General features: G+C 41.6%; 1 protein-coding gene across 2 annotated transcripts in view; it reads left to right on the plus strand.

Moving 5' to 3' along the window:
• LOC148819200 (mediator of RNA polymerase II transcription subunit 13-like) overlaps positions 1 to 27,618 on the plus strand; it is an 89,472-nt gene that overhangs the window by 32,546 nt on the left and 29,308 nt on the right. For both annotated transcript variants that reach the window (XM_088935316.1, XM_088935317.1), the window contains exons 3-5: positions 15,097 to 15,181; positions 19,119 to 19,202; positions 27,304 to 27,449. In XM_088935316.1, the coding sequence (XP_088791442.1) occupies positions 15,097 to 15,181; positions 19,119 to 19,202; positions 27,304 to 27,449 (315 nt within the window). The remainder of the gene's footprint in view (positions 1 to 15,096; positions 15,182 to 19,118; positions 19,203 to 27,303; positions 27,450 to 27,618) is intronic.

Genomic DNA, 27,618 nt, shown 5'->3' on the forward strand with positions numbered 1-27,618 from the left:
TCAGTAAGGTGAGACAGTAGTTGATGAGCAGTTTCATCCTGTCTAGAGACATTTTGCTTTAACTTTGATCTTCCTTTATCACTCTAAACTAGCCCTTTGTGAGTTGTTTCCAGTGTGACTTTAGCACATAAAGTGTCATTTGAATAAACAGAGAAACTCAAATGATCAGAAACAGGTACTAAGCTAAAATTTGAAAGTCATGCACATATCCAGTTCTTTTCACTTCTTAGCACAAATTTAATTTAGAAGATAATGCGAAATGTGAAAAACATCTGATTGAGGTAGTGACACAGTACTTAATTTCTCCGTCTTGGAAGAAGACTATGCAATTGCTCATGTTTTTTTTGCTTTTTGCAGACAGGTGCTACATGAAAATCTTTTAAGCTAATTGAAGAAATATCACTTTTACAGTTAATAGGTATTACGTCATTAGGAACAGATTGTAGATTGCTTAATGACACTTGATTACAGCAGTAAATTAAGTACACAGATAAACACTAAAAGTGAAGAGCTTTACACATAATAGATGTACCAAGATCAGAGAAAAATTCAGATGGTACAAACACTTCTTCAAACCCTTCAAAACTGGTGGTGTTCCTTCTAATTTCTAATCCCTCCTTTGTGTTTTCACAAAGAATTCCACTGCAAGGGCTCAGCTTCGTAATCAAATCAGGGAAATGTGGTTTTGAGTCAAGCTGACACGATTTCTCAGCTGTAACACGACCCGTTTAGTTGTCTCTGTTCTGATTGAAGTTGTGCAGTTAAAACCACATGTGCAGAGGCCTGACAAGGCTGTGTTTTTGTCTTCCCTTGCCTTTCAGTACACATTCACATTTGCATTCGATCTCTCCTCCCTGTTCTTTTTTTTTCTTTAGTCTTCATAGCTGTTGCGCACAAAAGAGGAATAGATTTAGCATTTTCAGCAGCGTGTCATGAAACTTTTCTCTTTTTACAGTGAAAGACTCTCTGTGGTACCTTTTAATTAAGAGGCTGAACTCTCTCTCTCTAAAGCCTGTGATAGTCAGCAAGGAGAGGAAAAGGAGTGATTAATGATGTGAAAGTAAATCTAAAACCACTCCTCATGAACTGTGGCTCCATACAGCCATATAAGTATGCAACAGATTTACACAGGTACTTCACTGTCTCTGGATGTGTGCTTCATTGATTTCCTGCTGTTTCTATAGGACCTGTCTGCTGTGCTCTAAACAACTACTGGGACTGCTTCTATAAAACTTTGGATTTACTGGTAGTTGAATTTTTATTGGCTTGCTTGTGATGAATTGATTATTCACAACATCATGTTAGATTCAGTCTAAGAGTGACTTCTATTGTTGCATAAACACTAAATAACATCACTAGTGAACAAGTTGATTGAGTGATGAGGTGGTTTAACCTGTCAAATGTCAAACCTGGTGACACACATGATTGAAAACAAAGGAACAAATATCGTCCACTTGTCAAGAGCTCTTTGTGCTATCACCAGGCTGTACGCTGGATTAAGTTAGTGCACTGTGTTTCTCACTATCTGGAGTGCTCATTGTCAAGCAACTTCTAACCTGGCAGGACAGTCTGTCCATGAAACAGTGCAAAACTGACAGGTGCTGCAACCCACCGATTGACTTAGTGCTCACCTGGCAATCTCCATAGATTGAAGATTTTCCAAAGCTCAAATTCCGAAGACCATCTCATCTCAGAAGATCCTTCTGCTTGCTTCCTTGGGACTAACATTCCCGTCTTTCTGCTGTGTCTCCCACCAATCACATTGTTTTTCATGTAAAACATTTTTTATTTAAAGAAGTGGCTCTACTAAGACTATCCATATCATCCCTCTTTTCGTGTGAAACAGAATATAAGGAAGGTATATGTGCATAAGCCACAGTATGTCGCCACAAAAAACTTTTGAATGTTTTTTTAAAGCATACTGTAGTACTCTTACACAATTGCTTATGAACGTGTAATAAACACAAGTGAGGAACTCACTGGAGGTTTCTGATCTAAGCTGCTGTTTTTTACCTGTGACTGCAGTGATTTGCTGGCACAGTTTTTGAAGTCCTTTCCAATAACTTCACAGACACTAACAGTCTGGATGGACAGAAAGGGCAGTGTAGCTGCTGACCTATGGGGTGAGCAGCTGGAACCAACTTCTATGAACAGCATGTACCTTCAGAAGACAGATGGGCGGTCAAAGCTACTGCAGGACAAGGGAGAGTCGGCTCAGAGGATGATTGTTGTGCTTGTCAATTCATCTACAGTAAATAGCCGAAATCACTGCTTCTCAGAGCACACAGAGATCAAAGTGTTGGCGAGCGCACCACAGTGTTTCAGGTGAAAAGCGATCAAGGGGAAGAGATTTCTGGCAGGCTGAGGCTTTCTGTGTCATTCCCACAGTGCGACGGTGTGAGCGAGCGTGTTTGCACTGGGCTCAGCTGGGATGGAGGAGATAAACGGAACTGTCACGTTATGTAACAGTGCTGATAATACCTCTTCCTGCCCCAGACTTAGACTCTGAGCGGTGAGGGGCTGGCGAGCTCCCAAGTCCTCTCTCTTTCCCTCCCTCTCTTGTCCCCTTCTGCTCCCCGACAGAGATCATCCAAGAGGAAGGCAGGTTCATGAAACAAACCCTGTGAACAGCAGCAGAACCCCTTTTATTAAATGATGTATTATCCAATCAAATAATTTTAAAAGACGTTGAAATCCAGGAAGGGTTTGTAGTAGAGCAGTGGATGTTTTGGATCTGAAGTGGTATTATGTTCACCACAAAGGGAGGGGATATTTTCAAAAGAGGATTGTTCTTTGGGTGGAAACAGGAATTTCACTGCCTTTTAACAAGACGCTCTGCTTTATCCTCTCTCCAGTGACATTTCCTGTACAGTTTCCAGTGTTAGGACCGGAGCGGCTTGGCTAAAGCACATTTCTGTTGTGTGTGTGTGTATATATATATATGATGATATTACGTAATGCTACTTTAGCCACAATGTCAATTTCACATTTGAACAATTCACAGGCCATTTTTGTACCTTTTGCTCAGTGAAGTCTGAACAGCAGGTGTCCAAGAGCAACAGTTTGAAAAAAGTTAAATAGATCCAAGACAATTCATGCTTTTCAGTAAGTATTTAATGCAGTCTATTTTGACTTAATTTTACCGTGTCTTCATAAAGCATTGTGTCCAGATGTTTTTGTGACAAATGCTAAATGATTGTGTGAATCGTTCACCAAAGCAAAGAAAAAAAGACAACCAAAAAAACCCAGATTGTATTATTTTTAATTTAACTTGGATTCACAATACAGATCAGTGGAATTCGTCCAGGATCTGTCCGTAAGTATTACTAGTTTAGGTGATGATAAGAGCTCTCGGTATGACAGGGGCATTGCTCTGCTCTGCATAGCATTGCAAACAGTATAAATACAGTAGTGTAAATCAAGCAGTCAATTCTACACATTTATTAAGCAGTTTTCCAAAAAAGATTGCAAATAGCAACTAAGTCTTCCATCCTTATCTGGAAGAGTAGACGTGATCATGTCCCCAGTTTCTTTCTTCTTGCTCACGTTCCTCCAGGGGCTCCCGCCCTTGACTTGGGGCCGCCACGACTGCTGAGTTTTGTTCTGCCCGAGCACTCAATTAAATAATTAATATATTAATAAACCTAATGACAGGTTTCATTTGACTTCTTTAATTGCATTCAGTTCCTGAACACACAGGGAGGTTGCCTTTTAACTATCATGTTTCTTAAGTGACTTAAGCTCTCCAACCTTGCAGTTGAAAAGGAAAACTTGCAGAGCTTGCAGCCAAACAGCCTGCTGGTTCAATTAAGGTATAGAGTAAAGAGCTCAGCCGAGATACATACTGGCGGGAGTGGGGTTCCCCGGGACCAGGAGTGGGGAACCCTGCGCCGCTCTTAGGTGAGGTTTGAAAACCAGATGGTTAGAGAAGAGGAAAAAGAGCACTCTGTGTCTGTCTCTTCTGCCTTTCCTCTCCCCTCATCATCATCATCCTTGCAGCAGGACTTGTGTTGTTCCTTCTTCCTTATGGGGGCAAGGAGGGTGTCTCAGATAGCCTTGTGTCCATGACCAGGCTATGGTTCTTGGCACCAAAACTGGTAACGCCAGAAACCTACAGTACAGTACTTGTCCAAACTAGAAATCACAAATAACTTTGGATTAAGGCGAAATCTGAAATGTACCAGAGCTCTGGGCTTTGTAATGCTTGTTTGCATGCTCAGTGCGCAATATGAAATTAGCTGCAGGCTTTACATGATCAGCCCAACTGTTGGAGTTCATTGTAGTGTATCAAAACCTATATGGCAGTATCCATTTTAATATAAACAAATCAACATTAGACCTCATAACAACATTTGAGTCTTGCGTCTGGTGGATAGTGTAGCCTACAGGCATTTCTAGAGAAGCCTGGTTTAAAAACATGCAATAATGCTGATAACTAGACGGATAAAAACATGTCTTTGAGGTATTATACAGTATAGGCAATCACACACAGTATATACTGTATAATGGAGTGTTTTAACCCTTGAAGAAGTATGATACTCTTCTTTTTCTGCTCAGAGTTTTTGTATTTGTTAATGTGAATCTGTTGTTGGGTAGTTTTTTTTCTGTCCTGGCCACAGAAAGAGCTTCTGTATTTTTTTCTTCAGCCAAGGAAGAGGAAGCAAGTGAGCCTTGCGCCACACTATCGGTGTCTCCTGGTAAACACCGAAGACACAATCCCCTGTGACTCTGCGTTTTTGTTTTCTGGAATAAGCATGTCACATAACACCTAATTACAGTAGAAGCAAGAACTGAACACATACCATACATTATGGCTAAAGAAATATAGCATAGTGAATACCAAGAATCCAAGAAAAGCCTTTCTCTCAGTAGCACTATAGCTGGGCTGACTAGGGGGTGAATTTTGACCTGCAAATGCTTTTTTCCATTTTTTCCAATTCCTGTTTTAATCTGGGATGCATATCAGTCCACCATCAATAAACTAATGGTTGTGCTGATACGTAGTAAAAGACACTTTGTTAGAGATTCATTCTCTGGAATTCAATGCACTTCACTACACTTGGAAGCAGTATAGGTGTACTACAATTCAACTCTTTTGGCAGTGGTGATCCCAGTACTGTTTCATTCTCCTGGAAATGGGGTGCATCTGTTCTTTCTGTCCAGTTCTCTCTTCACTCAGCCATGTGGCAGAAGATGTTTAGTGGTTCAACTACTTGGGCTGTGAAGTCAGTCTGTTGCGTAATCTACCCATGAATCTGTCTGGCTTTGCAGTGAATCTATTAGATCAAGTCTGGCAGCAGAATTGTTTTAGGTTAATCAATCATTTGCATATCAATCCAGCTGAGCCAGTTGATGTGTTGTGCTACAATAAGGCAATTGAATCAAGGTGATTGTTTAAAAGAAATTGGTTCCTCGCCTGCAAAATACAGAAATAAGTGAAACATGATTCACCAGCCAACTTCAGTTTGCCAGGACTGGGAAGTTTTATGCAACCTTGACTCACCAAGTAAACTATGCAGAGTTCATTGTTTAATTGATTCCAGATCTGTGTTTTCTTGGGGTCTTTGCACAAACTGCAGATCTGAGCATTGTAGCAGACTTGTCCGGAATTCCACTGCACAGACTTTGTCAACCCTCTTCAGGAGTGTAATGCTAAAGCGCTGGATTGCTGTGGTTTAGCCCACTGTTTTTTTTTCCTGCAAAGGTGTGATCACACAGATTGGCAGAGACTGGCAGAGTTTACGAGCCTTGGGAGTCTTTCATAGTCTCAAGTCTCATACTCTGCCATTCAGTGTTATTGATTAGCTTTCTATAGCGAGTACCCACTCCTTTACAGCCAGTCCTGTTTCTAAGAGGAACAGTGCAATCTCAAAAGCAGCATAGAGAATCCAGCCAAGTGATCTTTACTGTTTTTCATATATGACACTTATCATTGTATTAGCATTGCTTTTATTAAAAGATGGAATCAAGGGTTACAAAGGATATTGAGTACAGCATGTTTTTGTGGCATTGACTACACCATACTTGTAAGCACTTCAAAAGTTCAAAAGGTAAGATAACACCACAAAAATGAGGCTAACTTATAGAATTTGTTGGAGAAAAAATGAAGGAGACAAGTAAAGGGAAATGCAGGGGCAGCAGATGCATATTGGATGTTATCTACAGTAGCTCGTTTTTTTAATGAAAACGAAGGTCTAGGTCTGCTTCCCTAGGTGGTATAGTTCCCATCAGCAAAACCCACCAACATGCCCTCAGGCAGAGCAGGGGCCAGGCCAGGTATTAATGAGCTTTTGCCCTCGAGCAGTTTCTCCCCGCCTTGATCAGTTTTAAAGAATTGTTGATTGCTGGGGCATTGTGGGTGGTAACTGGCAGACGCTGGACAGTGCACATTCCTGAAAGTACTGGCACCCTGGCTCTAAAATGAGCGAGTGCACCGAATCTTCCCCCTGCCAAGTCTTCAGACAAGTGTGAGCACTAAATTTCAAAGCGATATCCTTGACAAGCAAGCACAGTTCAACACGCAAGATTTATTAACCCTAATAAATCAGCGAGCAGCATTGCTTTAAATACGGGATGCTGATTCCTTTGTCTGCTGCTGCAGATGGAGGATTTCTGCTTCCAGCTTTAGTCATCCAGAAAGACCTCATTAATTGGTTCATTTAAAAATCTTTGGCATGCTGTGACTTACATGTAAAGGTGTGAGTGTTATGCATACTATTACTTATATAATTGGTTATACAGTATATATGTTTTTTTTAGCAATATAATAAGGCATATCTCTAGAGCCTGGAGCTGGGATCTGAATGAGAAGAGCTAGCAGCTACTCGAGACTCTCTCGCTGCTGACACAGTGTGCTGAGCCATCAAAAGGTGTCTGGAAAGCCGAAATGAAATCCCTTGTTAATTCCAGCTGGAAATTAAAAGCGAACTGGCGGATTTCAAGGCTTGACGGATGCTGCTGTTGCCGCCGCCACCGCTGCTGTTGTTGCTGGACGAGTGCCAAGAGCCATTTTTCTGGGGAATTAAGCTGTTTGTTCTGTAGTGAATTGCAGGTTTGCATCTCATCAGTGCCGCGCTCTATACTTAACAGCCAGACAAAACAGTATCAGATGCAGTTCATTTACAATTTGTCTCCCCCTCCTCTCCCCCCCCCCACTCCACATTGCTTGAATTACTGTGCAGAGGCAGGACCAGAGTGGCACAGCTATGGCAAAGGTGAGGGGCTGGTTGCCAGTCGTCTCATGGCAAGGGAAAAGGCCAGGAATAGGAATGGTGCCTTTCTTCAATGCTAGATTATGAATATGGGCCACACAGAAATGGCACTTTGATCTGTTGGCACTATCCCTTTGTAGGAGGTGATGGTTTGTGGCAGCATGATTGATGCACTATGCTCTACACAAGTTTGGATTCATTTACATTGCATGCTATTGATAATCCCGATGCTGCTCATAACAAGCAAAGAGGCTGACAAATGACAATTACTTTTTTTTTTTTCCTAAAGCCAAAATGAAACACCAAGATAGGCAGAGACTGTGCTCCAAATTCACAAAGCTTCTGTATCGTTGGATGCACACCTACTGCATGATGACAGGCCTCCTGTGTTATATGTGCTGGCATGTGACTGTAGAGAATCATTTTCCGTAGCTTGAAGGGACAGCAGCTACTCACTCTGGGCAAGCTGTTGACTTGCATTACTAACCAGGAGATCATTATTAGCAACAGGAATTAATTGAACATGTCGTTGGTACCAATCAGGCAACGTGTGTATACATTTCCTTCGTTCTCACAGTGGTACACAGACCAGAGCCTGATATACAACAATATATCAGAATGTATCTATAATATTTGATATTTTATCAATAATTCTGATTATTATTTTGAATGAATATAAACATTATATTTATGCCCTCTACACAACTTCAAACTATTTATATTCTTTATTATTCTATTACTGGTATGTTTAACCTCCCTTTATCACTTTGTACTGAATGCCCCTGAGATCACTCTGGGGCTTGTCATGCTTTGGGGATGCAGTCTAAGGCCTCTGTGTGGTAAAAGCTTGCATTGTAGGCATCACGTCAGAATATTTAATCATCGGGTGGTGTTTCCCCATTTCTAGTCAGGCTGGTGACTGTGGCTTTTTGAAAATATTTGTTGTAGTGCTGTATTTGCAACATTTTTCACTGTAAGAACTCAAATATTATATTTATTTTGGGAATAATTTGGGGAGTGATATTCAGCCTATTCTGCTTAACTGATAGCACTGAACAAAGAATCTCATTCAACTGTTTCTTGAGCTATCCCAGTCAATCAATTTCTAGCAAACTAGGTAACAAGGCTAGTAAGATTTTTCCATTTGTGGACTTTACCTGTATGTGTATAAAGAGCACCTCTCTTTGTGAATACCACATAGCCACAATTCTTTGCTGACCTCCCTTTCGAGTTGCAAGATGTTTTTGTGTTTAGTATGTTCATCTGAAACAGAATATATTGTTCTCAAGGGGGTGACACATTGACTGGAGAATTGGGGGATTTCTGCTTATCGTATTGAAGAATGTGGGAAGGCACAAGTCCTGTTGTGCACCCACAGACAGGGTGAGGCTCTTTTTTCCATTCATTTCTCCTCATGGTTTGGGTCTGAATGTTTCTGATAGCATCTGTTAACGCTCCTACTTTTCATTCTTTTGGGAGAGATTTGGTTAAGAGGAGGGCAGGGCTGTGTGGATGTTATCTTGATGTTTACCTTTAAAGAAACATAGCACACAACCCCCTCCACCTCCTTGTCCCTCACTCTTTTTGAAAGCCCTAAAAAAATGATTAGTCGTTTCTGCCAACTGCAGTGGATCTTCTTTTTCCAATTCCAGTCAGTGTGAGCTCCTCCTACTGGTCAGTGGACCTCACTGCAACCTGTCTGCGAGAGCTGGATGACAATAAGAGGAGACTGGAGAGGCAGTGCTTTACTCCAAGGGCCATGACCCAGTTCTGTCACAGCTCATTTGCATTTGGGCTGCAATGCCAGCTTGTGAATGGCAGCTGAAAAGCACTTTAAAGCTACAGGCAGGCTGTATGTTCAAGAAATCAGGGGGCCAAAGAGCCATAATCTCACACACAGAGTCTCTTGCCTCTCTGCTGCATCTCTCGCACATATGCACACAGCCACTGGGTTTGCAAAGTTTTAATTGTTTTGCACCCTTTTTCTTCTGTTTGCGACACTCCAGTAGAGGTCAATATTAAAAGCTTGTCTTTTCTGAAGTCTTTCTTATAAATTTTGCCCTTTCCCCTTTGTGATGTTATTTTATTTTCTGGTTCATGTGGATTTGTGGAAAACTGTCATTGAACTAAAACAAGAACATTCCACCTCACAAACCATTGTTTTAGGACCCAGATTTCTTTTTAAGTTGCTTATCAGTTTGTGCTGCATAAGTGAGAAATCCTGGAATTTAAAGAAACAAATAACATGTTTTGCATTCCCGAAATAACCACTCACCAGCTTAAATATAATACAGAGGCTGGGCTGTTTTGATGAATAAGAATATCACTTTTTACCTTTCACCTATAAAAGATGGGTTCTTATATTAGTTTTCTAGGCAGCTTACTGGTTAGGTGTGTTAAACCAAATTTTCAGCTAAGATTTAAAACTCTAGGGGCATCTTGATTGTGATTATAAAAGTAGGATCATTTTTATGTTACAGATCATCTTTGATGGCTGCCTCCACTGTACTGAGCAGATATAAAAATGATTCTATTTTTCCTTTAGGCAGTGAGGTGGGAGTGAAAGTGTCCATGTTGTTTTTTTTATATGACAATTATAATCTTTGTATGTAGAGTATAGCAGTAGACCATTAAACCCTTTTAATGTACAGTAAGTTGGACGTTAGGAGCTCCAGTCTTTCCACGATGTTGCACAAGGCATTGGAAATTGTATCTTTAACACTTCGACAGCTTCTGAATATTAAAGGTGGCCTCATAGGGTGTGAATAAAAAAAATGTCCATCATGAAAAATTATGATCCGGTTCAAGTTCTGTTTTGACTGTGCAAAGTAACGTCAATGGATAGTTTGAGGTTGAGGTTCTGATGCCTCTCTCTGGAAGAACGTTTTGACACTGCCACTCAGAAATGTGGATGGGTTTACATTAGGTCATCCGTATCTCCTGACCTGAATCATGAGATTCTTACTTGTTGGCCTGTCAGAACAGATTAACAATAATCTCATATTCACATTTGAGATTTTAAAGCAATCTTATATTTATTTCACCTGAAGAATTTAGTTCCTTTATCTTATGAATTGAATTACTGTATAAAAATCCCTTGACAAGGATGCTATTTTAGAGCACGAATTTACACCAAAACTTCCCTGAGTTGTGCTGTGACTTCTCCCTACACACCTGACACTTCAGAGTCCACAGAATAATTCATATTGAATGTGTACTGTGACAAGTTTCCAGTGCTTAGGCCTAATTTACATACTAATTTGGTATGTTGTACACGAGTTATCAAAAATTATAACCACACGGTCAGATGAATTCAGTCTCTCCTGCTTATTTTTTTTGTGTTAGATATTGATATTTTATGCTACGCTGGGCTTATCCCTAGGGGCAACAGTGCTAGTTAGGTGTGTGAATTCTGAGAATAAGAATGAAGCTTGATTTGGGAAGAGCAGAGAACAGGTTTCTGAAATACCTCTAAGGGAATTATTCTTGTATTGACCTAACTCTGGTGTGGAGTGAGCTCGCCAGCAAATTTGCTATTGCTTGTATAATCATTTTCCATAAAGCCCTTTGAGGGGTGAGGCAGGGGCCTGTATTAAAAATTGCTTTATCCCAGTAGATGTGCTTTGTAAAGGTTTGGTAGGGTGATAGCTCTATGAACTAATTTAATGTAGCCCGGTACCTGTGTAGTCCAGGCTTAGAAACCAGTTGACCCAAATTGCAAAGTAAATAGCTGGAGAGGTGTTAGAAGATATGAAAAACAGAGAAGCAGCCTGGTGGTGTAAAATGAATAAGCAGTAGCCTCAGACCTACACCTGTAGAACTGCTACATTATGAATTGTAGCCTGAGGGTCAGGCAGGCAGCTGAATCCTTTCAGCTACACCTTTTAATGCTGCTAAAAGCAAGCACATGTTTTAGCAAATACAGCAGAATTCATACATCATAGCAGACAGTAATTGGAAATGCAGTAGAAAATAATACCCAAACTACCTCACATTTAAAAAATGCAACACTGTTCCAAGGTCTAAGTCACCCCTAGTCCTATTAGTAGTAACTATTGTCAATGCCATTGTTTATGTTGAAGAAGTAAGTTAAACGTAAAAGGACATTAAGGAAGGCTTGGTGGGGTCCAGATAGAAGTGTGAAGGGGTGTTTTTCCTAATTCGCTGTAGCTGGTTTTTAAAAGGGAATGGATGCAACCAGGAGCTGCCCAGCTCTCCCTCAGTACAGTTCATGCCTCTGTGCCATAAATTGTCCTTCCCAAGGCGCGTGTATTGACTCATCAAGGAGTTTTCCTGAACAAATCCTAAAGACTCCGACTCTGGCTTGTCTTGACCTGCTTTGCCACCAGCTGGGCCATCAAGCCTGTCTCAAGCAGAGGAATACAGCCATTGGGAACGTCTCACCTGCTCAGTGATCAACCATCACGAACCGTTGTGTTACAAGTTGCAGGAGCTGCTCTAAACAGAAGCATGACAATGTGGCCGCATGTGCTTTTGCTGGTTTTAGTTTTCTTGTGCAGCGTCCTACCGTTTGGAAGGGGTTGTGGTCGTTGCAACGATTGCCCTTCGTGTGGTGGTGTCTGTGAGAGAGGATCAGTGAGGTCTCTAGAATGATCAAGTTCTGGAACTTCACAGAGGCTCAGAAGAGGTGCCACTGTGCCATTCTGTGCTTTCTTGCTTTCTCAAAAACAGGAGAGCAAGCTTCCACACTGAACTATGCTGGGTGTAGGAGTGTCTTCATGTACACATGGCTATTGAGGATTTGCTACTTTGCCGAAGGAAAAACCTGTCCTCTAGTGTGGCTTGCACACAACTCTGCAGCAACACACTCATACTTGTCCACCCCAAGGCACACATGTTTAACCAGATTCTTGTCACTTTCTACCAGACTCCCAGCTTGTAAGTGGATAATTTACCTGGTCTATCTCTTGACACACCAGTCTGCTCGAATGGGTCAGTCACGGTTGCAGCCAGTGCCATCGAGTATTTCCTGCCACTTGTTTTTCCAAAGCCTTTCAAAGTTTGTATATATCCTGGTTAGATTTTCTTTCACCCAAATATAATTGGGTCAGGAAGAACTGAAGTGCCCAGCTTTTGCAAGCGCTCTGTAAAACAAAGAACTGAAATGACTTCACATATAAGAAAGTAAAAAGCAAATTGCACCGAATAGAAAAGGCATGCGCTTAAGAACAAGTCACATTTTGCACATTAGTGAAGTGCCCTGGAAAACAGTCAAGATTTGTGTCTAAGATAAGCATCAATTTGGTTTGCCTCTGTACTTCTTAGCTTGGAGCAAATACAGTATAATCGCATACCAATGGAATTACATAATATTCAGTTGACTGTTATGTTAACATTATAATCTGCAATCTGTATGCATCTTAGAAGACAAAGCCTTTATAAAGTTCCAACTCTTAAATGATTAAACCATTATTTCTGTCTAAAACAGTTTTAAAAAACACAGTAGACAGCATGATCTTCAGATTCTGAGTAGCAATTATATCAGCCAAGAGATACATTTATTTGCTCAGCTGAGCCTAACTCACAAGTCAAATAATTTTTTTTTCATGCTAACTGTTTTGAGTTAAAGGTTCTTCAAAGCTGAAGGGCTAAGTGCTGTAACAGGGGAAGGTAATTAGTTTTGTAAAAGACTGTCCATTTGAGAGGATTTAAATCTTTGTCACATATCAGTAGTTCACTTCATTGAGTGTATTATAAAAGCAATTTTAAATGGAATGGATTTCACTAGTTACTGTAGAAAATAATAATCTAAGTGCTAACATCAATAGCTAGTATGACTAATAAAATGACATTTAAAAGTTCCTCATTGACTGAACCATGGGATACATGAGACACTTCCTCAAAGTGTGGGCAAACACACATCTAAGCAAGAGTTTTCTGGAGAAAGGAAAATAATTTTCTAGAAATGGAATGAGTAAAATGTGAGAAGAAGATGAAAATAGTAGGAAGAAAGAAGTGCTACAATATCGATACATCAGTTTCAGGGCCTCATCTGAATTTCAGCTGTAAACACAGCCTTCTCAGATGAGCTAGGAAAGGGAGAACTCATTTTCCCAGAGGTCCGGGGGGCTGGACTTTACGATGCAGAGATCTGGACAACAAAGCCAGAGTTTTGTGAGTCATCTCTGCCAAGTGGGAAACCTTCACAAGGTACAAGTGAGGTCACAGTTTGTGGAGGTGGTCTCTTAAGTGCTGGTGAAGAGGAGGGCCAGCCCAGCCTTGCTGCGGAAAAGCCAGCATGGAGATGGGATTAAAAAATATGAAGGACAGACTAATGAGACGGATTTTCTTGGCATTCTGCTCATGGATACGTCTTCCCAGTACAATATCTGGCTGGACTAGACTTTCCTGTCTGAGCCCTGAAGCTGGAAGAGAAGGGGGGGGGGGGGGATGGGGGAGGTGGGGGGATGTGTTCTTGCAGAGAACGTTGCCATGGTTACTAGGGAATTCTGGCAAGTAAATATGGAGCTTTTCATTCACTACAGTATGGAGGAGAAATTGTGACTGGGAAAAGGGAACTCTTGCTGTTGTGCTGTACGTACTTACCTGAAATGCTATGAGTTTCCATGGACTATCTGCTCATGAATAAATACCCCTCCTGTCCACCCAGTTTTAGTGGGACTTGCCCGGCTCCCGGAATATTAAAGGATACGGAGAAAAAGAGTTTATTGTTTTGATCTGCCGTTGCACAGTGCTTTGAAATGACAGCCTCGTCTGCAGCCGAGAGGTGCTGTTTTTGACACAACAAAACTGAGGAATTAATTTGATTGTTGGGGAGGCGGTAATCAGAGGAGCACTGTAGGTTCCCACTGTCAATCTCTCGTCATCGGGGCAGTAGGATCCTTGCAGTTTTCTTCTGTTTGAATAGCTGAATTGATGTAATTATATGCTTAAGTGAACATACTTAACCTATTATTCCCAGGTACTGTTGATGATTTAAAAGATGCCTTTATTGAAGGTGCAGTGCACATAAACTCCAGGCTGAAGCCTGGAAGAATCCTTGAACTCTTCAGCTCAGTTCATTAAATTATATAAAGAAACCATGATCTTGGACGAAACAGAAAACACGATTAGCCATTGACACCTCTACCAGCAGGTCTGTGTTAGGAGTGACTATGAAACGACGTTGCTTTCTTTCATATGAATTGAACATATTATTCAGTGGGATTTTTCAAAGCACATAGAGGGAATTTATCAATCGAGCTTCAGGGCTTCAGCCAGGGGGTGACCAAAGTCCTAAAAGGTATTGGACTAAATTAATCCAGTGGGTTACTTCAGAAAAGTGAAATTCAAGATCCATGAAATGAGGAACCCGGGGACACACAGAAAGTAAGAGGCGGTAGATTAAGAGTGAGATTAGGAAGCACTTCTTGAAACAAATGGTGGATATCTGGTGCAAGTGTCCCAGACTGGCTCAATCAAGTCTTTCAGACAAAATCCCTGGATCAAATAGCTGTAGTACCTGAGTGAGTATGTTCAGACAGCGCTTGACATTGCAGGCTCAATGTGGTCATCCAGCAGCAGTGTGTAATAACTGCTGTTTTTTTTTTCTATATTTTCATCTAGGCTTTTTCAAATTTAGAATAATTAGTTATTTTCTCCCTTTTCCCTTATCTTCATCTGACCTGCCTGAAAGGGGAAGGTGTGCTGCCAGCCCCACAAAACCAGTATCTCCCCTTGGAAAGCAGGGCAGGTGACCGGAAGTGGCCTGCCTTGCTTACAGACTTGCAACGTGCCTTGTACTGTCTGGAGAGCAGTCCTGAGTGTGATCTAAGAGGGGTGGAAGTCCCTGCACGTCTGTGGAGTGCTGCTGTGGTTGCGATGAGCTCTGCTGATGAAAGCTGTGCTGCTCTGTGTGTTTCAGTGGCGGAGGAAGGCCTATGGGAGAGCGGGCTGTCGTATGAGTGCAGGACACTACTCTTCAAGGCGATCCACAACCTGCTTGAGAGGTAAGCCGGCTTACAAGGCTCCCTGATAGCCGCGCGAGGGCCATAGGAAACATTCTACCAAAATAATGAGCCACTTAGCAGGGATAGGGGGATTAAAGATTCGTTTCAAGGGTGTTATTTCATTAGCTCTTTCCTCTTTACTGTCACAGATTTTCTGAGCGATGTCTTGGTTATTTAGAAAGCTAATTAAAAATCAAGGCCCAAACAAAAGAGAACGTCGATTCCCAGAGAATGCGCACAAGTTAAAAAGAGACTGACGGGGTACAAAAGGACAAACTCGTCCCAGTGTGTGTTTTTTAAGTGCTTATGCTCATAATACTTATTATGATCCATATGTTGTTTAAAGAATTGTATTATATGATCATTCGTAGAGTTCCATAAAATAAATTAAAATTTGATGGGAAAGATTAATACATCAACTTAGAAAATGCCTTTGGTTCCCATTTTAATTTCTTTAATACCTTCTCAGTATATCATCATAATATGTGCCTTTAGGCTTGCCAGGATAGGCTCTGGGTCCCCTGTGACCTCCTGTTGGGTAAAGAATTGGATGGATGTATCTTTAGAAAAACGTATCTTTAGAAAAACAATTTTGTGGACTATGAAGCTGATTGTCAACCCATTTGTCCCTCATTGAATGAATGACACATGCACTGTAGAACCTATACTGATGCATGATGACCACACAAAGGTCTAGGTTTTACATCAGTAGCTCATTATGCACATACAGAATGTTTTATTTGAAGAGTAAGCAGATATGTTTATTGATTGAGTAGTACTACTGTTTCTTGGAATAACAACATACTGTGTGATTTCACAAATACTCCAGACGCACAGTGTTTGTTTTTGAGTTAAGAATCTGTACACATTCTATTCAGAAAGACTACATTTTAATTAATGTTAGAACAGTGAAAGATGGGACCAGATCCTGCCTGGGAAAAGATATCTTGGTTGCTGTCAGCATGTTTGTAGGCGGCCTATCTGTGAGAGAAGTGGTCTCAAGAACAAGGTGTTCTGCTTCTGCTGTCGGCAGAAAAGAGAAAGTAGGAAATGTTCCTGGATGCAGGAAAATTAGTTCTGGACACTAATTTTCTAACTTAGACACTAAGTTCTGGAAGGAAGAGGGTTGTTACACTGTCCCAGGACTGTCACATTCATCTGATCCATCTGTAATTGTTTTCAGTCGGCTGTAGCTACAGCACAAGAAATTCCAGGAAGAAATAACATGCACTTCAGTGGAATGACTGGAGCTTGCCATCTTGAAATTGATCTGCATACTGGGAGGTCCACAGAACAACTGAGTCAATTGACCTTGACAGATTGAACTGAAGACAGTGTGTGTAGTAGTGAGCGATATGTTGACCTGTTGATGTTCAAGCTAGCTGGCAGACGTGTGAAGAGGAATCTCATCGGTGCCGATTGAGGGCAGTCTTACTGCTCAGTGAAACATCGTGATGTCCTAGGGCCAACGGTTTTTCCATTCCTGTGAGTCAATCTGGAAGTGTCAGCTTTCCTATTTGAGTTGTTCCTCACTTTCCCTCAAGGCATCCTATACTTGTGCTATGGGGGTTCCCTCTAAGCTCTTCACATCATATTAGCTCACAAAGCTGTGAGTCTGAGCTGGTAGAGAAGTCAGGACTAGCAGCAGTGAGTATTAGCATGCAGCCAATGAGGAAAAAGAAGGTCACCATCTGGGAGAGATCTGCCCTGGTATATTAATGGCTGTCAGGATCACCTGACTATTAAAAAGCAGTTTGTTTTTGTGATGTAGTTGTAGGTCCTGTCAGCCACTCAACTGGACTAGAGACATGATTCTCTAGTTGTTGAGATGCATCATGGTAAATGAAGATGCTGACCCTTTATTACTGTTTAAGTAGGCTTTGTCCTTGTAGATAATGCACAGATACTAGAATTTCCTGTAATAAAATAATGCATCTTCTTGTCAGTTTTCTTTTTTTAACCTGTCTTGCAAAACACAATATTAGGTATATGAAATGTTAATCACCTTTTAAAACAAATGCAGTCTTATAACATTCAGATTTGGAATCGACCTGCACTTTACAAACCCACTGAGAGCAGAGCACTGCACTAAAAAAGCCCTACTCTGGACATGCATTGGGAATCAGAACCAGTCCACAGCAAACCACCAGCAATTGTCTGTGAATGTGGAATAAAATAATGTAATTAAAGATTAGATTTATTGTTTATTAAAAATAGCTTTGTTGAAAGAAGTTTTTTATTAGATGAAACTACAGAACTAGTAAAACCTCATTTAGACTACTGTGTACAATTTGGGTCACATGTTCCAAAAAAAGATTTTGCAGCTTTGTAATCAGTCCAACAAATGACCAAATACATTCCTGGCCTCAAAGAAATGTTCTGCCCTGCTAGGATAAAATAATTTAACTGTTTTTTAGTTGTAAAAAACAGGCAACTGCAAGAGAGCCTTCATAAACTTTAAAATGGACTTCTTCGAAATCATCAGTGAAACATGACCCTGAGGTCACAAATACTGTCTAATCTACATGAAAATACAAATATAAACTGAGAGGAAGAATCTCTTTTCCCACGAAGGGTTGCGAGACTGGACCATGCTACCCAGGCATGTTGCTGAAGGGACTAACCAGCTGAAATTGTTGGCTCAGTTACCTAACGCCAAGCTTTATTCACAGAATGGCCTCCTCTTGTTTGTCACAATAATTATGTTTTTACCACAAACAAAATAAACTGTGTTCAAAGTCAGGGGATGTAAAGACAAAAGATTAAATGCTCCTATCCCACTAGTGCTAAAATAAGACATGCCTCTCAGATCTGAGCACTTCATTGCTGTCCTTTTGACAATAAGCTTAACTGTTGCTTCAGTGTTAACAATTTAAATACTTTTATCGAAGAAGTATTTACAATCAACAATATCACCAGACTCTTAAATAACGCAAAAAGCGTACCTCTTTTTTCCTAATTGCTGTTATTGTTAATATTGCTGTCGTAATGTTAGCAGTGGTTTTGAGTTGAAGGGGGTGAGAGAGATTCACACTGTAGTTTCTTCCCTGGTCTTGCAGGACAATGCAAGATTGCACATTACTGGGATTACAATGACACAATTTTAGTGTCAGTGTCGTAATGTGTACTGCCTTTTCTCCTGTTCTATTCAATTAGAACATCTTTGGAAAAACTCACTACTACCATCAACATGAAAGAACTAGATTACCTAGAAACAAACTGGTTGCAACTGCACAGGAAGAGAAACATATCCTGCAGTTATCTGTCTTGAGGCAGATCAAGTCTGTCTGTCAACAGTGCAAGGATTATGTTAAAGTGTTGTTAAGACAATGTGTAACATTATAAATTGTGAACCATGGTTCATACTGAAAAATGTATTCATCCATCCATTTTCTAATCGCTTTTCCAATACTGGATTTCGGGGGAACAGAAGCCTATCCTGGCAAACAATGGATACACGCTGGATTGGACACTAGTCCATCGCAGGGCACACAAGACACAGACATGCACACACTCACATTAGAGCCAGTTTTCCCAGATGCCAAATAACCTACCAATACATACTGAAAACTGAAGCACCTGGCAGAAATGCCACCTTTGCCGCCCTCTAAACCTATGGGTGGGTGTTTAAAATATGTGTTTTTTAAATATTTGAATTTCATTAATTTAAATACATAAGATTTGAGTATTTTTTTGTGTGTCAGTATAGTAGTTCTGAAACGCAAGTATGCTTCATCAACAGGGAAACGAAATTGGCATGAGCGTCATATTGGATTAAAAAGCTTTGGAAGCCATCCTACATGAGAAGTGTCCTACAGCTTTGGTGTAGGAAGACTCCTGATGATGAGTTGTGTTCTCATCCTCCTAACAGGCATTGCGATGTGAAGGAATCTGCTTCCTAATTAACTAATGTTGCCAAACGGGCTTCTTTTCACAGGTGCTTGATGGACAAGGACTTTGTGCGCATTGGGAAATGGTTTGTCAAGCCATATGAGCCCGAGGAAAAGAACCTCAACAACAGGTAGGAAGTCGACAGATACAACCATTAATGTCATTGTGCTTTGACTAGTAATTACAGTGATAACTGAAAATTCTGGGGCCTGAAATTGTTGGAATGATGAGTGGACAGCTCATTTTTTAAATGGAGAGTTTTCCACATTTTGGGTGGGCTTGATTAAGTTTACAGTTTCATTGACTGTAATGACAGAGGCAGTCTCACTGACCAAGATTTAATGGGTGAGATGTTGGTAACTCCCAGTCAGATTGAATTTCACTTTATAAACCTATTTTTGCTTAAATGAAGGATGCTTTTTTTCTGCCTGTTGTTTTTGGTTACTAACAGAATTCCTGTACAATGAAGATGCATCTTTCATAGTCAAATGGAATACTTCATCTTCATATCATGAACTTCCACAGCACAGGTCCTTCATACAGTACATCTGTGTTGTTAGAATTTTTACACATTTTATCTTGTGTATTTCTCTTGGTAACTACTATACTAGGGTAAGTACAGTAGTTACCAAGAACAGGATAAAAACAAGGAAGACCAGGTGATTTTCTAAACCGCCAGTATGAATCACAAGGCCGAATGGTGAATTTTGTTTTCTGTTTGCAAATTCTCACCTTATGAACCATTTTTGAGGAACAAATTATGTTTGTAGATCGAGAGATGAGTGCACACGGTACATGTACTGTATGTGCTGTGGAAGTTGTACTTTTTGCTTGTAGAAGCAAAGCACATTATTTGATTGGAGTTCCTAATATTTTGTCCAGTGAGTGTATTTTATCTTTGTCTGGGGTCTGGTGTGAGAGGAAGGAAAAGTTGAGTAAGGAGACAAAGCAGTGATTTTTTTAGATCTCAGACTATGAAAGTGGGACCCTTACAAAATAGCGTACTGTATAGAGTAGTGTAATCTAGCTAGTGTTATCACTAGTGTCTCGAGAGCCTGAGATGGAGAGAATAGGGAAATGAAGCTGCCTTGAATTCCAAAAGAGGCATTCCTGGAGAGAGGGAGAGGGAATGGTAATCTTGTGTTATGCCAGAGCCGCTGAGGGTGAGAAACCCTTTGTCTGTGCTTCAGCAGAGAGTGAGGGATGGGGAAAAATCTCTCAGCTTTCTCTTATGCACCGAGGAGATGGAAATGGATCACAGTGTTGCAGTACAGCCAAGAGCCTGAGAGAGGAGGGAATATGATGGTGGAAGCTAGCCTTTACGCTTTTATAACAGATTGCTGGAGATGGAGAGTCAGGGACTGATGGGAAAGCATAAATTACACCAGAGAGGCAAAGCGGACCGTAGCAGCCTTTTATCATATGAGAGCCTGAGAGCATGGGAATAAAAGTAGATCATAGCCTTTTACTGTAGAGCCTGAGAGATGGTTGGTGGAGCGGTGGGGGGGAGTGGTTGTTGTGTTAACAGCGTTCTGAGCTGCGCATTATACCTGAAGGTGAGAGAGACTGGGTGTACAGCACTGCCTATGACACCAGCCAGCCAGGCAGGGTGTAGGAGTGTGTTACAAGTAGGAGTGTGAGAGCAGACAGCCTGTGACAGTGGGAGGGAGAGTCAATGGCAGTGCTCTAGCCCTCAGCTACAGAAAGAGGAGGGGATCGCTGTCCCCATGTACAATGGAGTTACAGCATCGCCTGGGTGGGTAGTGTAAATTGCAGCCTTCCTCAGAACAATGGGAGGGGAGTTTACCTTACTAATGATCGCGCTGGGGCACACAGGGATTTCCCAGCGAGCTGTGATTTAGCGAGCTGCGAGCTGCGAGGAGACTCTGGAGGGGGTGAGGGTGGGGGAGGGCGGCAGGGGGCTCTTACTGCAGGTTTTGCCACTCCGACTGAGTGTGGAGGCAGAGACGAGTGAGCCCACTCGATTCTCCGCGGTTTGACAGCTTTGTCTGCGCGCGCTGTCAGTCCAGGCCCCTCCCTACTGTGAGAGTGTGAGAGCGAGTCAGTGAATTATTGAGAAGGCAGCTCTGGGGAGAGAAGCAGGGAAGAGTACAAGCAGCCTTTTACATTCTGCTTTTTCTTTACCATGTCAGGATCCTCATACACAAAAGGCAAATATGTACATACACACAACTAATAACCTTTGCAGAACTACACCGATCAGGAAACCCCATTTTTTGCTTGTTGAACTATATCGGCGTCAAAGCATGTTCAAAATGTTTATGCATTAAAACATCATCAACTCTGTGAGCGATGCAGAGTGTCCAACATTAGCATATCTGCTAATTACATAAACCTATCACGTTTCTTCACTACTTCCAGGCATTTTTCTGACTAGATTTGTAATCAGGCCACCAATTTCTAAATTGGTTTCAACTTCATAGGAGACTCGCGGCATGCTGTGGGGTTATAAATGGTAGTGCGATGTGTTTGTTCTCTTTGAACAAAAGTCCATGGGCTGGCTGTGAATTGTAAAACAGTGCTTGTCAGGGGCTCCTCTGTAGCTCAAGAGTAGCTCTGCAGCTGTAGAGTCCTGCTGTCCAGGTGGTGGTAGTCTGAGTTTGAGCTGTGTTATTGATTTCCAGTGTGGTAAGAGCACAGCCAGGTGAGTACAACTGGGGCTTGGGCAGGACTGGGTCCCCCAGGGTATCTTCAAACCCCCCTTTCCCAGTGCCATGGCAGTAAGGTCCAGTATAATCCACTATGGACTTTACCACATGGTGAAGGTCCATAGTGGATTATACTGGAAAGGTATAATGGAAAATGACTTTTAAATACTGATAAAAAAATTTTAGCCCTCCCATTCCACTCAAACAGAAGATTCTGTCCCAACGTAGCCATCAATCAACCTACCCAGGTCCTGGATACAATGGCAAACCAGCTCATGGTTCTCTGGGATGAGGGTGTGCATATTTTCCTATAGACGTTTTAATGGAGAGGGTCTGTTTCCCACATGTTGATTTTCTGCCCTTCCAAACCTCTGAGCCAAATTACCATTACATACCTTACATCAGCAGAAGTTTTGGAGATGTTTGATTTCACTCATCGGTGCTTGAACGCGAGAAGATAATGAGGACCTGCACCCCAAGTCTGCAGGGATGAAATTAATATTTCAATCATCCAGGGCCCCTAACCTTGAACCGTAGCAGTTCATTTTTAGTTTTGCTGCTGAAAGCAATTTGTATTTGTTGGTTGCTGGTTGCATCAGTCTTACTTAGAGGTGGCTTGTCTGCTGAGAGAGAGAGGGTGCAGGAGAGAGAGTAAGAAGGGAGAGGGGGTTGTTTCTATAAATTAAGCATTAAAAAGACAGTTGAAGGATGGGAGCATGCAGCTATTTTTATAACGCCACAGCACAGCAGTCTTGTGTGTGTGTGTGTGTGTGTGTGTGTGTGTGCGCGCGGGGTGTGTATGCCTATGCGTTTTGTTTCCCTTCATCTCTGGCCAGGAGTGAAGCCAATGACATTGAGACATTAGCCGTCTCCCTGGCAACGGACTCTGGGTGTCAGGCTACATTGCAAGGTCATCATGTTGCTACCTCAGTGAAGTGGAGAAAATTGGGGGGGTGGTGGAGATGGGCAGACCACTTCTCGGAGTTTCGCACTAATTGTGCCACATTGTGTGTTCAACGTGTGCACTTTAAGTTAACGCACCCAGAAACACTTCCAAGACATTTCACTCAGCCTTTTGCTGACTCCCAGATGAGCTGCATTTGTATTGTGCTGCTGTAACTGAAGTGCAATATAGCGTCCAGCGCTGCTAGGTATGGTCGACAGTGGACATGGCAATTTTGTGCTATTCAAGCTGTTTACACAATACCTCGTCTACCTTCTGTTGCTGATATGAGTTTGTAACACTTACTGGGGCATGTAAGTCGGCTGCTGCTGGAGATTAAGTTAATGAAATAACTCTAAACAGCACAAGTTGTAAATAGTGGTTTTAACTTTGTGAACTGTTCTGCAAAATCAGTGCAGTGTGGTGCAATGATTCAGATGAAATAGCCTTTCCTTTTCCCATTTGTTGTAAAATAATTGCATGGTGCAATTAATGATTTATAATGTGTGTATATATATATATGTTATTGATTCATGTTGCTGAAGCCTATATGCTGGCTTCTTTCAAGAAACGTCTGAATGAGATCATTTATAACCTTTTCTTATGTTTAAATTTCCACTTCAAACATTTGCCCTTTAAATCTGGTTTGGAATATTTTTTTTCTGCACTGATTTTGATTCCTGGATTATTTGATTAGGTAAGAAGTCAGGAGGGTGTTGTCATATATTTGCTTTCCATTCAGTTTTGCCTGGTAGCAGCTGTTGTAACGGTACTTGCTTGATTTGGGAGAGTGTGTTCAAATTAGGGTGATATTCTCTAGTAGTGAGACAATACCAGAATTAAAAGTACATGAAACTCCAAAAATAATGGAAAGGGGATATTGTTTTTTTTTCACTGTCATAAGGCCACTTATCCAGTAGTTTATAGTATAAATTTTTCAAAGGTCACTGGTTCAGTTTACTGTTTGAGGGGGAACCCTAAGAGCCTGTCCCACATTAGAGATTCCTGAGATACCTCCACGGGGATGTGCAGTTTTGTTTTTAAAGGACATACTGACCTGAAAGTTCTGTCTGTTCAATGTGGCTTAATTGTGGCTCGTGTGTTTTGTCCAGAACACTGCTAAAAGAAACCAGCCTCTCCTCTCTTTCCTCTCCTCATGAAAGTGAGGCTCAAGGGGGTTGGGGTTTTGGCAGTTGCCTTTGGACAAAAGCAAAGCAGGGTGAATCCTGGGTCTACAGTGCAGTTGCAAAGAAGTTCAGGGGTTTTCTACCACATGTCTCTCCATGCGTAGCCTCCAAACTGCACAGCAGGTTCTCAGATGGAGCTTTCACGTCTCCTCTGACGGCCATAACAAAGCAGACACGCCTTCTGTGTTTTGTTCCGAAGTCTCTGATGCAGACTTTTACTAACCGTCAATGTACAGTGTGTGACCCCATCAGCATGTCCTAACTACTGTATCGATAATTCCTGATAGGCCAGAGTGGGGGACTCATATTGGACAGAAAGGGAACTCTGTGCAAATGTGTTTAATTTCTAACCAAAAAGCACAGAAACTCTGATCAGAAATAGTTGCTTCACCCCTGTGATTCTGGGGATTGTACGCTGCGGCTCTCATGACAGCTGTAAATATCTCTGCACCTTTAACAGCAGGCTGTGCTTGCCCCCAGGGGAGCGCAAATGGAATGACGGTGTAAGGACCAAGCTGCTGCTCTCTGTCTCTTGATTGATTTCAACATAAAAGCATTAATTGCACAGAGCACCAGCCCATTAAGCTGTGCTGTGATCTCAGCTAAGTGTGGAGAAATCAGAAATGTGCCACAATGAATAATTCACCACGATTCTCCTACCTAGAATTCCTTCAGCTCTAGACAAGTGCCCCACCTGCTTTTTCATTTAAAGTCTTTTATTTAGTGTTTTTAGATATTAGGCCATGTACGGAACACTGTATATATTTGTATACCGAATGGTAAATAGGTCACAGTCTGTTTGGAGCTCAGAGAATGGTAATTTCAGTTTTCCTCCTTTGTTATTATGTTATTTGGAATTTTAAGGTTAAAAATAGATGAAATATGTTTTCTTTCTTGAAATGTTAGTGCTCCTCCAGATTGTGGTATCTTCCATAATAAAAGTATCCACCCGGCTCCCTCTCTTCTATTTTCCAACAGGGATGCAGTCGTGCTTTATCAATGGATGTTATCAGCATGGCTTGACAGTGCCCGCTATTGACTTTAAAACTGGATTATCATTGAAGTTCTGCTTATTAACAGCTGACTAAAGTCATGCAGATCAGCAAAAGAGAAATGGAAGCTAGTGGCCGATTGTGCGATTTGGCCCTTTTTTATCATTGTTTCTATGACCCTGGAATTCGTAGGATGATGAATCTAGAGATACAGTCAAGTTAATATTTTATATACCGGAGAATGAGTGCCAGTTCAAGTAATTGTCAGATAAATCCCAGGAAAGTGAGGCTGTTTTTAGAGAACAAAATATGAATTGTGAAAACCATGTCCTTTAGTGAGTCATTACAGCAGCAACAGGCAACGTGCTGGTCATGGCCTTTGGGACGATCATGAAGTGGTCACCGTGGGGTCACACAGAGGTCAGGCAAGACGAAAGAAGATTTTAAAGATTGTTTTGTCATGCAAGTGAAAACTGTTTTTCACTATTGTCTGCCTTACTACATTTCTGGAAAGGGTATGCTGTTTTTGAAACAGGGAAGATAAATTGTGCTACTTTTTATCTGAAAAGTCCCTTGTCATGAAAAAAGTTTTTTTGTTTTTTTCAGATCACTTCTGTTCACCTACTGATTTTGTCATTTTGTTTCACAGTATATACTAGCACTCCTATGTAAGTGGTTTGATTTAACTAGGTATGGCTATTGGCTATGCATTTTAATTTGTAATAATCTCAGTAGAACAGAACAGTAAAAAAGTAAATGAAATTTGGAAATGAAATTTTGGAATTTCCCACAGCAGTTCTCATGATCAGTATTAGCCTAAATATTGGAAACTTGTATTTTTAATTAATCCACTAGAATACCTTAACTACTGCTTACTACGATTAAGTTAACAAATAAGTACACTTACAGAAATGAGCGTTAAAAAACTTAATAAAATGCTGAAAAGTATTTTTTCTCCTCGGTTTAAAGGCGCTAATACGTACGCTGACATTTGCATGTGAATGTCGCGATTATCTACACTCAGCAATATTTAAAACATGTGCATGAACCAAAAGACAAAAAACAATCAAAGTAAAGGCAAATGTAAGCTCGACTTCCCGCTGGCAGCAAACATTTATTGGAGCTATATAAGTGGCAAACGACCCATTCAACGCGGTGCAAAAGTTTAATCTGTTAGGCATTAATTCACTGCCCAATAGACAACAAAGCATTCCTTTCAAACTAAGCCCTTAACAACAGGGCTGGAAACTCACACTCATCTTGTTTATTACCAAAGCTGTATGATGGGAGGAAGATGCACTCGCAGCCTCAATCTGCTGTAGTGGGCTGGCCCTCAGCTCTGCATGAAAATGATTCCCTTGAGGCTGGAGCTTTACTATTAATAGATGCTCATACTGTGTTTTTTTGCAGCTTTTGGAGGGGGTTGGTGAGGGGGGGGGTGAGAGCGGCATTGGAAAACATATTTGCTCCTGGGCATTTCAATAATTCCAGTACAGGTTGCGGGAAACTCCTGTGAGGGTCCAGATCTATACCGCGACAAGGCGCCGAGCGAGGCGGCGTGCGTCTGTGGATCGCGTGCTGGGGTTTTAGCCGTGCGCCGCTGAGCGCCAGGAATGTTCATGTAACAGTAACACAGAGCTCTTTGTGTTGGGCGTACAGCTCCCTCTGCAGGGATGGGTGGCCTCCGAATGTCATGTTTTCCCTTTCGATCGTTTTCGAAAATCTGTGCAACAAAAGTGCAAAAAAAAAAAAGAGAATCATGTACAGTACTAGTGTTTGAGCCACCTTTGCGAGCGCTGTTTTGCAGAACTACGTGTTTTAAAATGTTAAGTATGGGAGGTAGTTACTGGATAGTGCTGCAGTGACCCAGACAGAAATTTGAGTTAGCTCTTCAGTGGTGGTTCAGTAATTGAGACAGGTCATAGAACGGGGGGGGGGGGGTTAGGTGGTGTGCACTGCGGAATGGGTATCGCATGGACTCATTTATTTTTGTTTTTTCTTTTTCTGAATCTTTCATGCTCCTCCATGTGCATTTTCTATCATTCTGAATAGTTTTGTTTTCCCTCTGCTTAGGCTGTTTTCAGACTAGTGTTTCAGATCAAATAGCTTCTGAGGGCTCTTTGAAGTGTGGTGGCCAGGAGCAGTAGAAGGGAAACGAGCGACTGCAGCGCTAAGCCCCATTATTGCAGTGCCAAGCGGTCTGGATGGGGCTGCACTGATCCAGTCCCCCTGCTCAATATTCTCATCGGCTTTTTCGAGCCTTTTTAAAAGCAGTTTCTTTCTCAAACTTCATTCACGTGCCCGCAAAAATAAAAGAACAGCCACACATGGAGAGAATAAAAAAAGCTGTACAGCTGTGAAGGAAATTTTGAATAACGCAGGCGAAGTCACATTTCCTTTCCATTTACCTTGTCGGCCTCTTTCTTTCTTCTTCCCCAAGCGAACACCTCTCCTGCGCTTTCACGTTCTTCCTCCATGGGGAGAGTAACGTGTGCACCAGCGTGGAAATCGCTAGGCACCAGCCAGCCTACCGCATCAATGAGGACCACATCGCCCTCGCCCAGACCTCCTCCTCCCCCTTCCAAGGTGAGAGCACCCAGCCTGCTCGGAGGGCCCCGGCCTGGGTGCACTGTGGCCAGAGGCGTGCTGAAAAGCAGTGTCACAGAAACACAAGGAAATGTGGTTGCGCCACAGCTGCAAGGAGTGCATTTACAGTTGCAGCTGTTTGTACCAATTACCACATATTCTGATAAGA

The sequence above is a fragment of the Atractosteus spatula genome, chromosome 17, assembly GCF_055471065.1.
Source record: "Atractosteus spatula isolate fAtrSpa1 chromosome 17, fAtrSpa1.hap1, whole genome shotgun sequence".
Taxonomy (NCBI): domain Eukaryota; kingdom Metazoa; phylum Chordata; class Actinopteri; order Semionotiformes; family Lepisosteidae; genus Atractosteus; species Atractosteus spatula.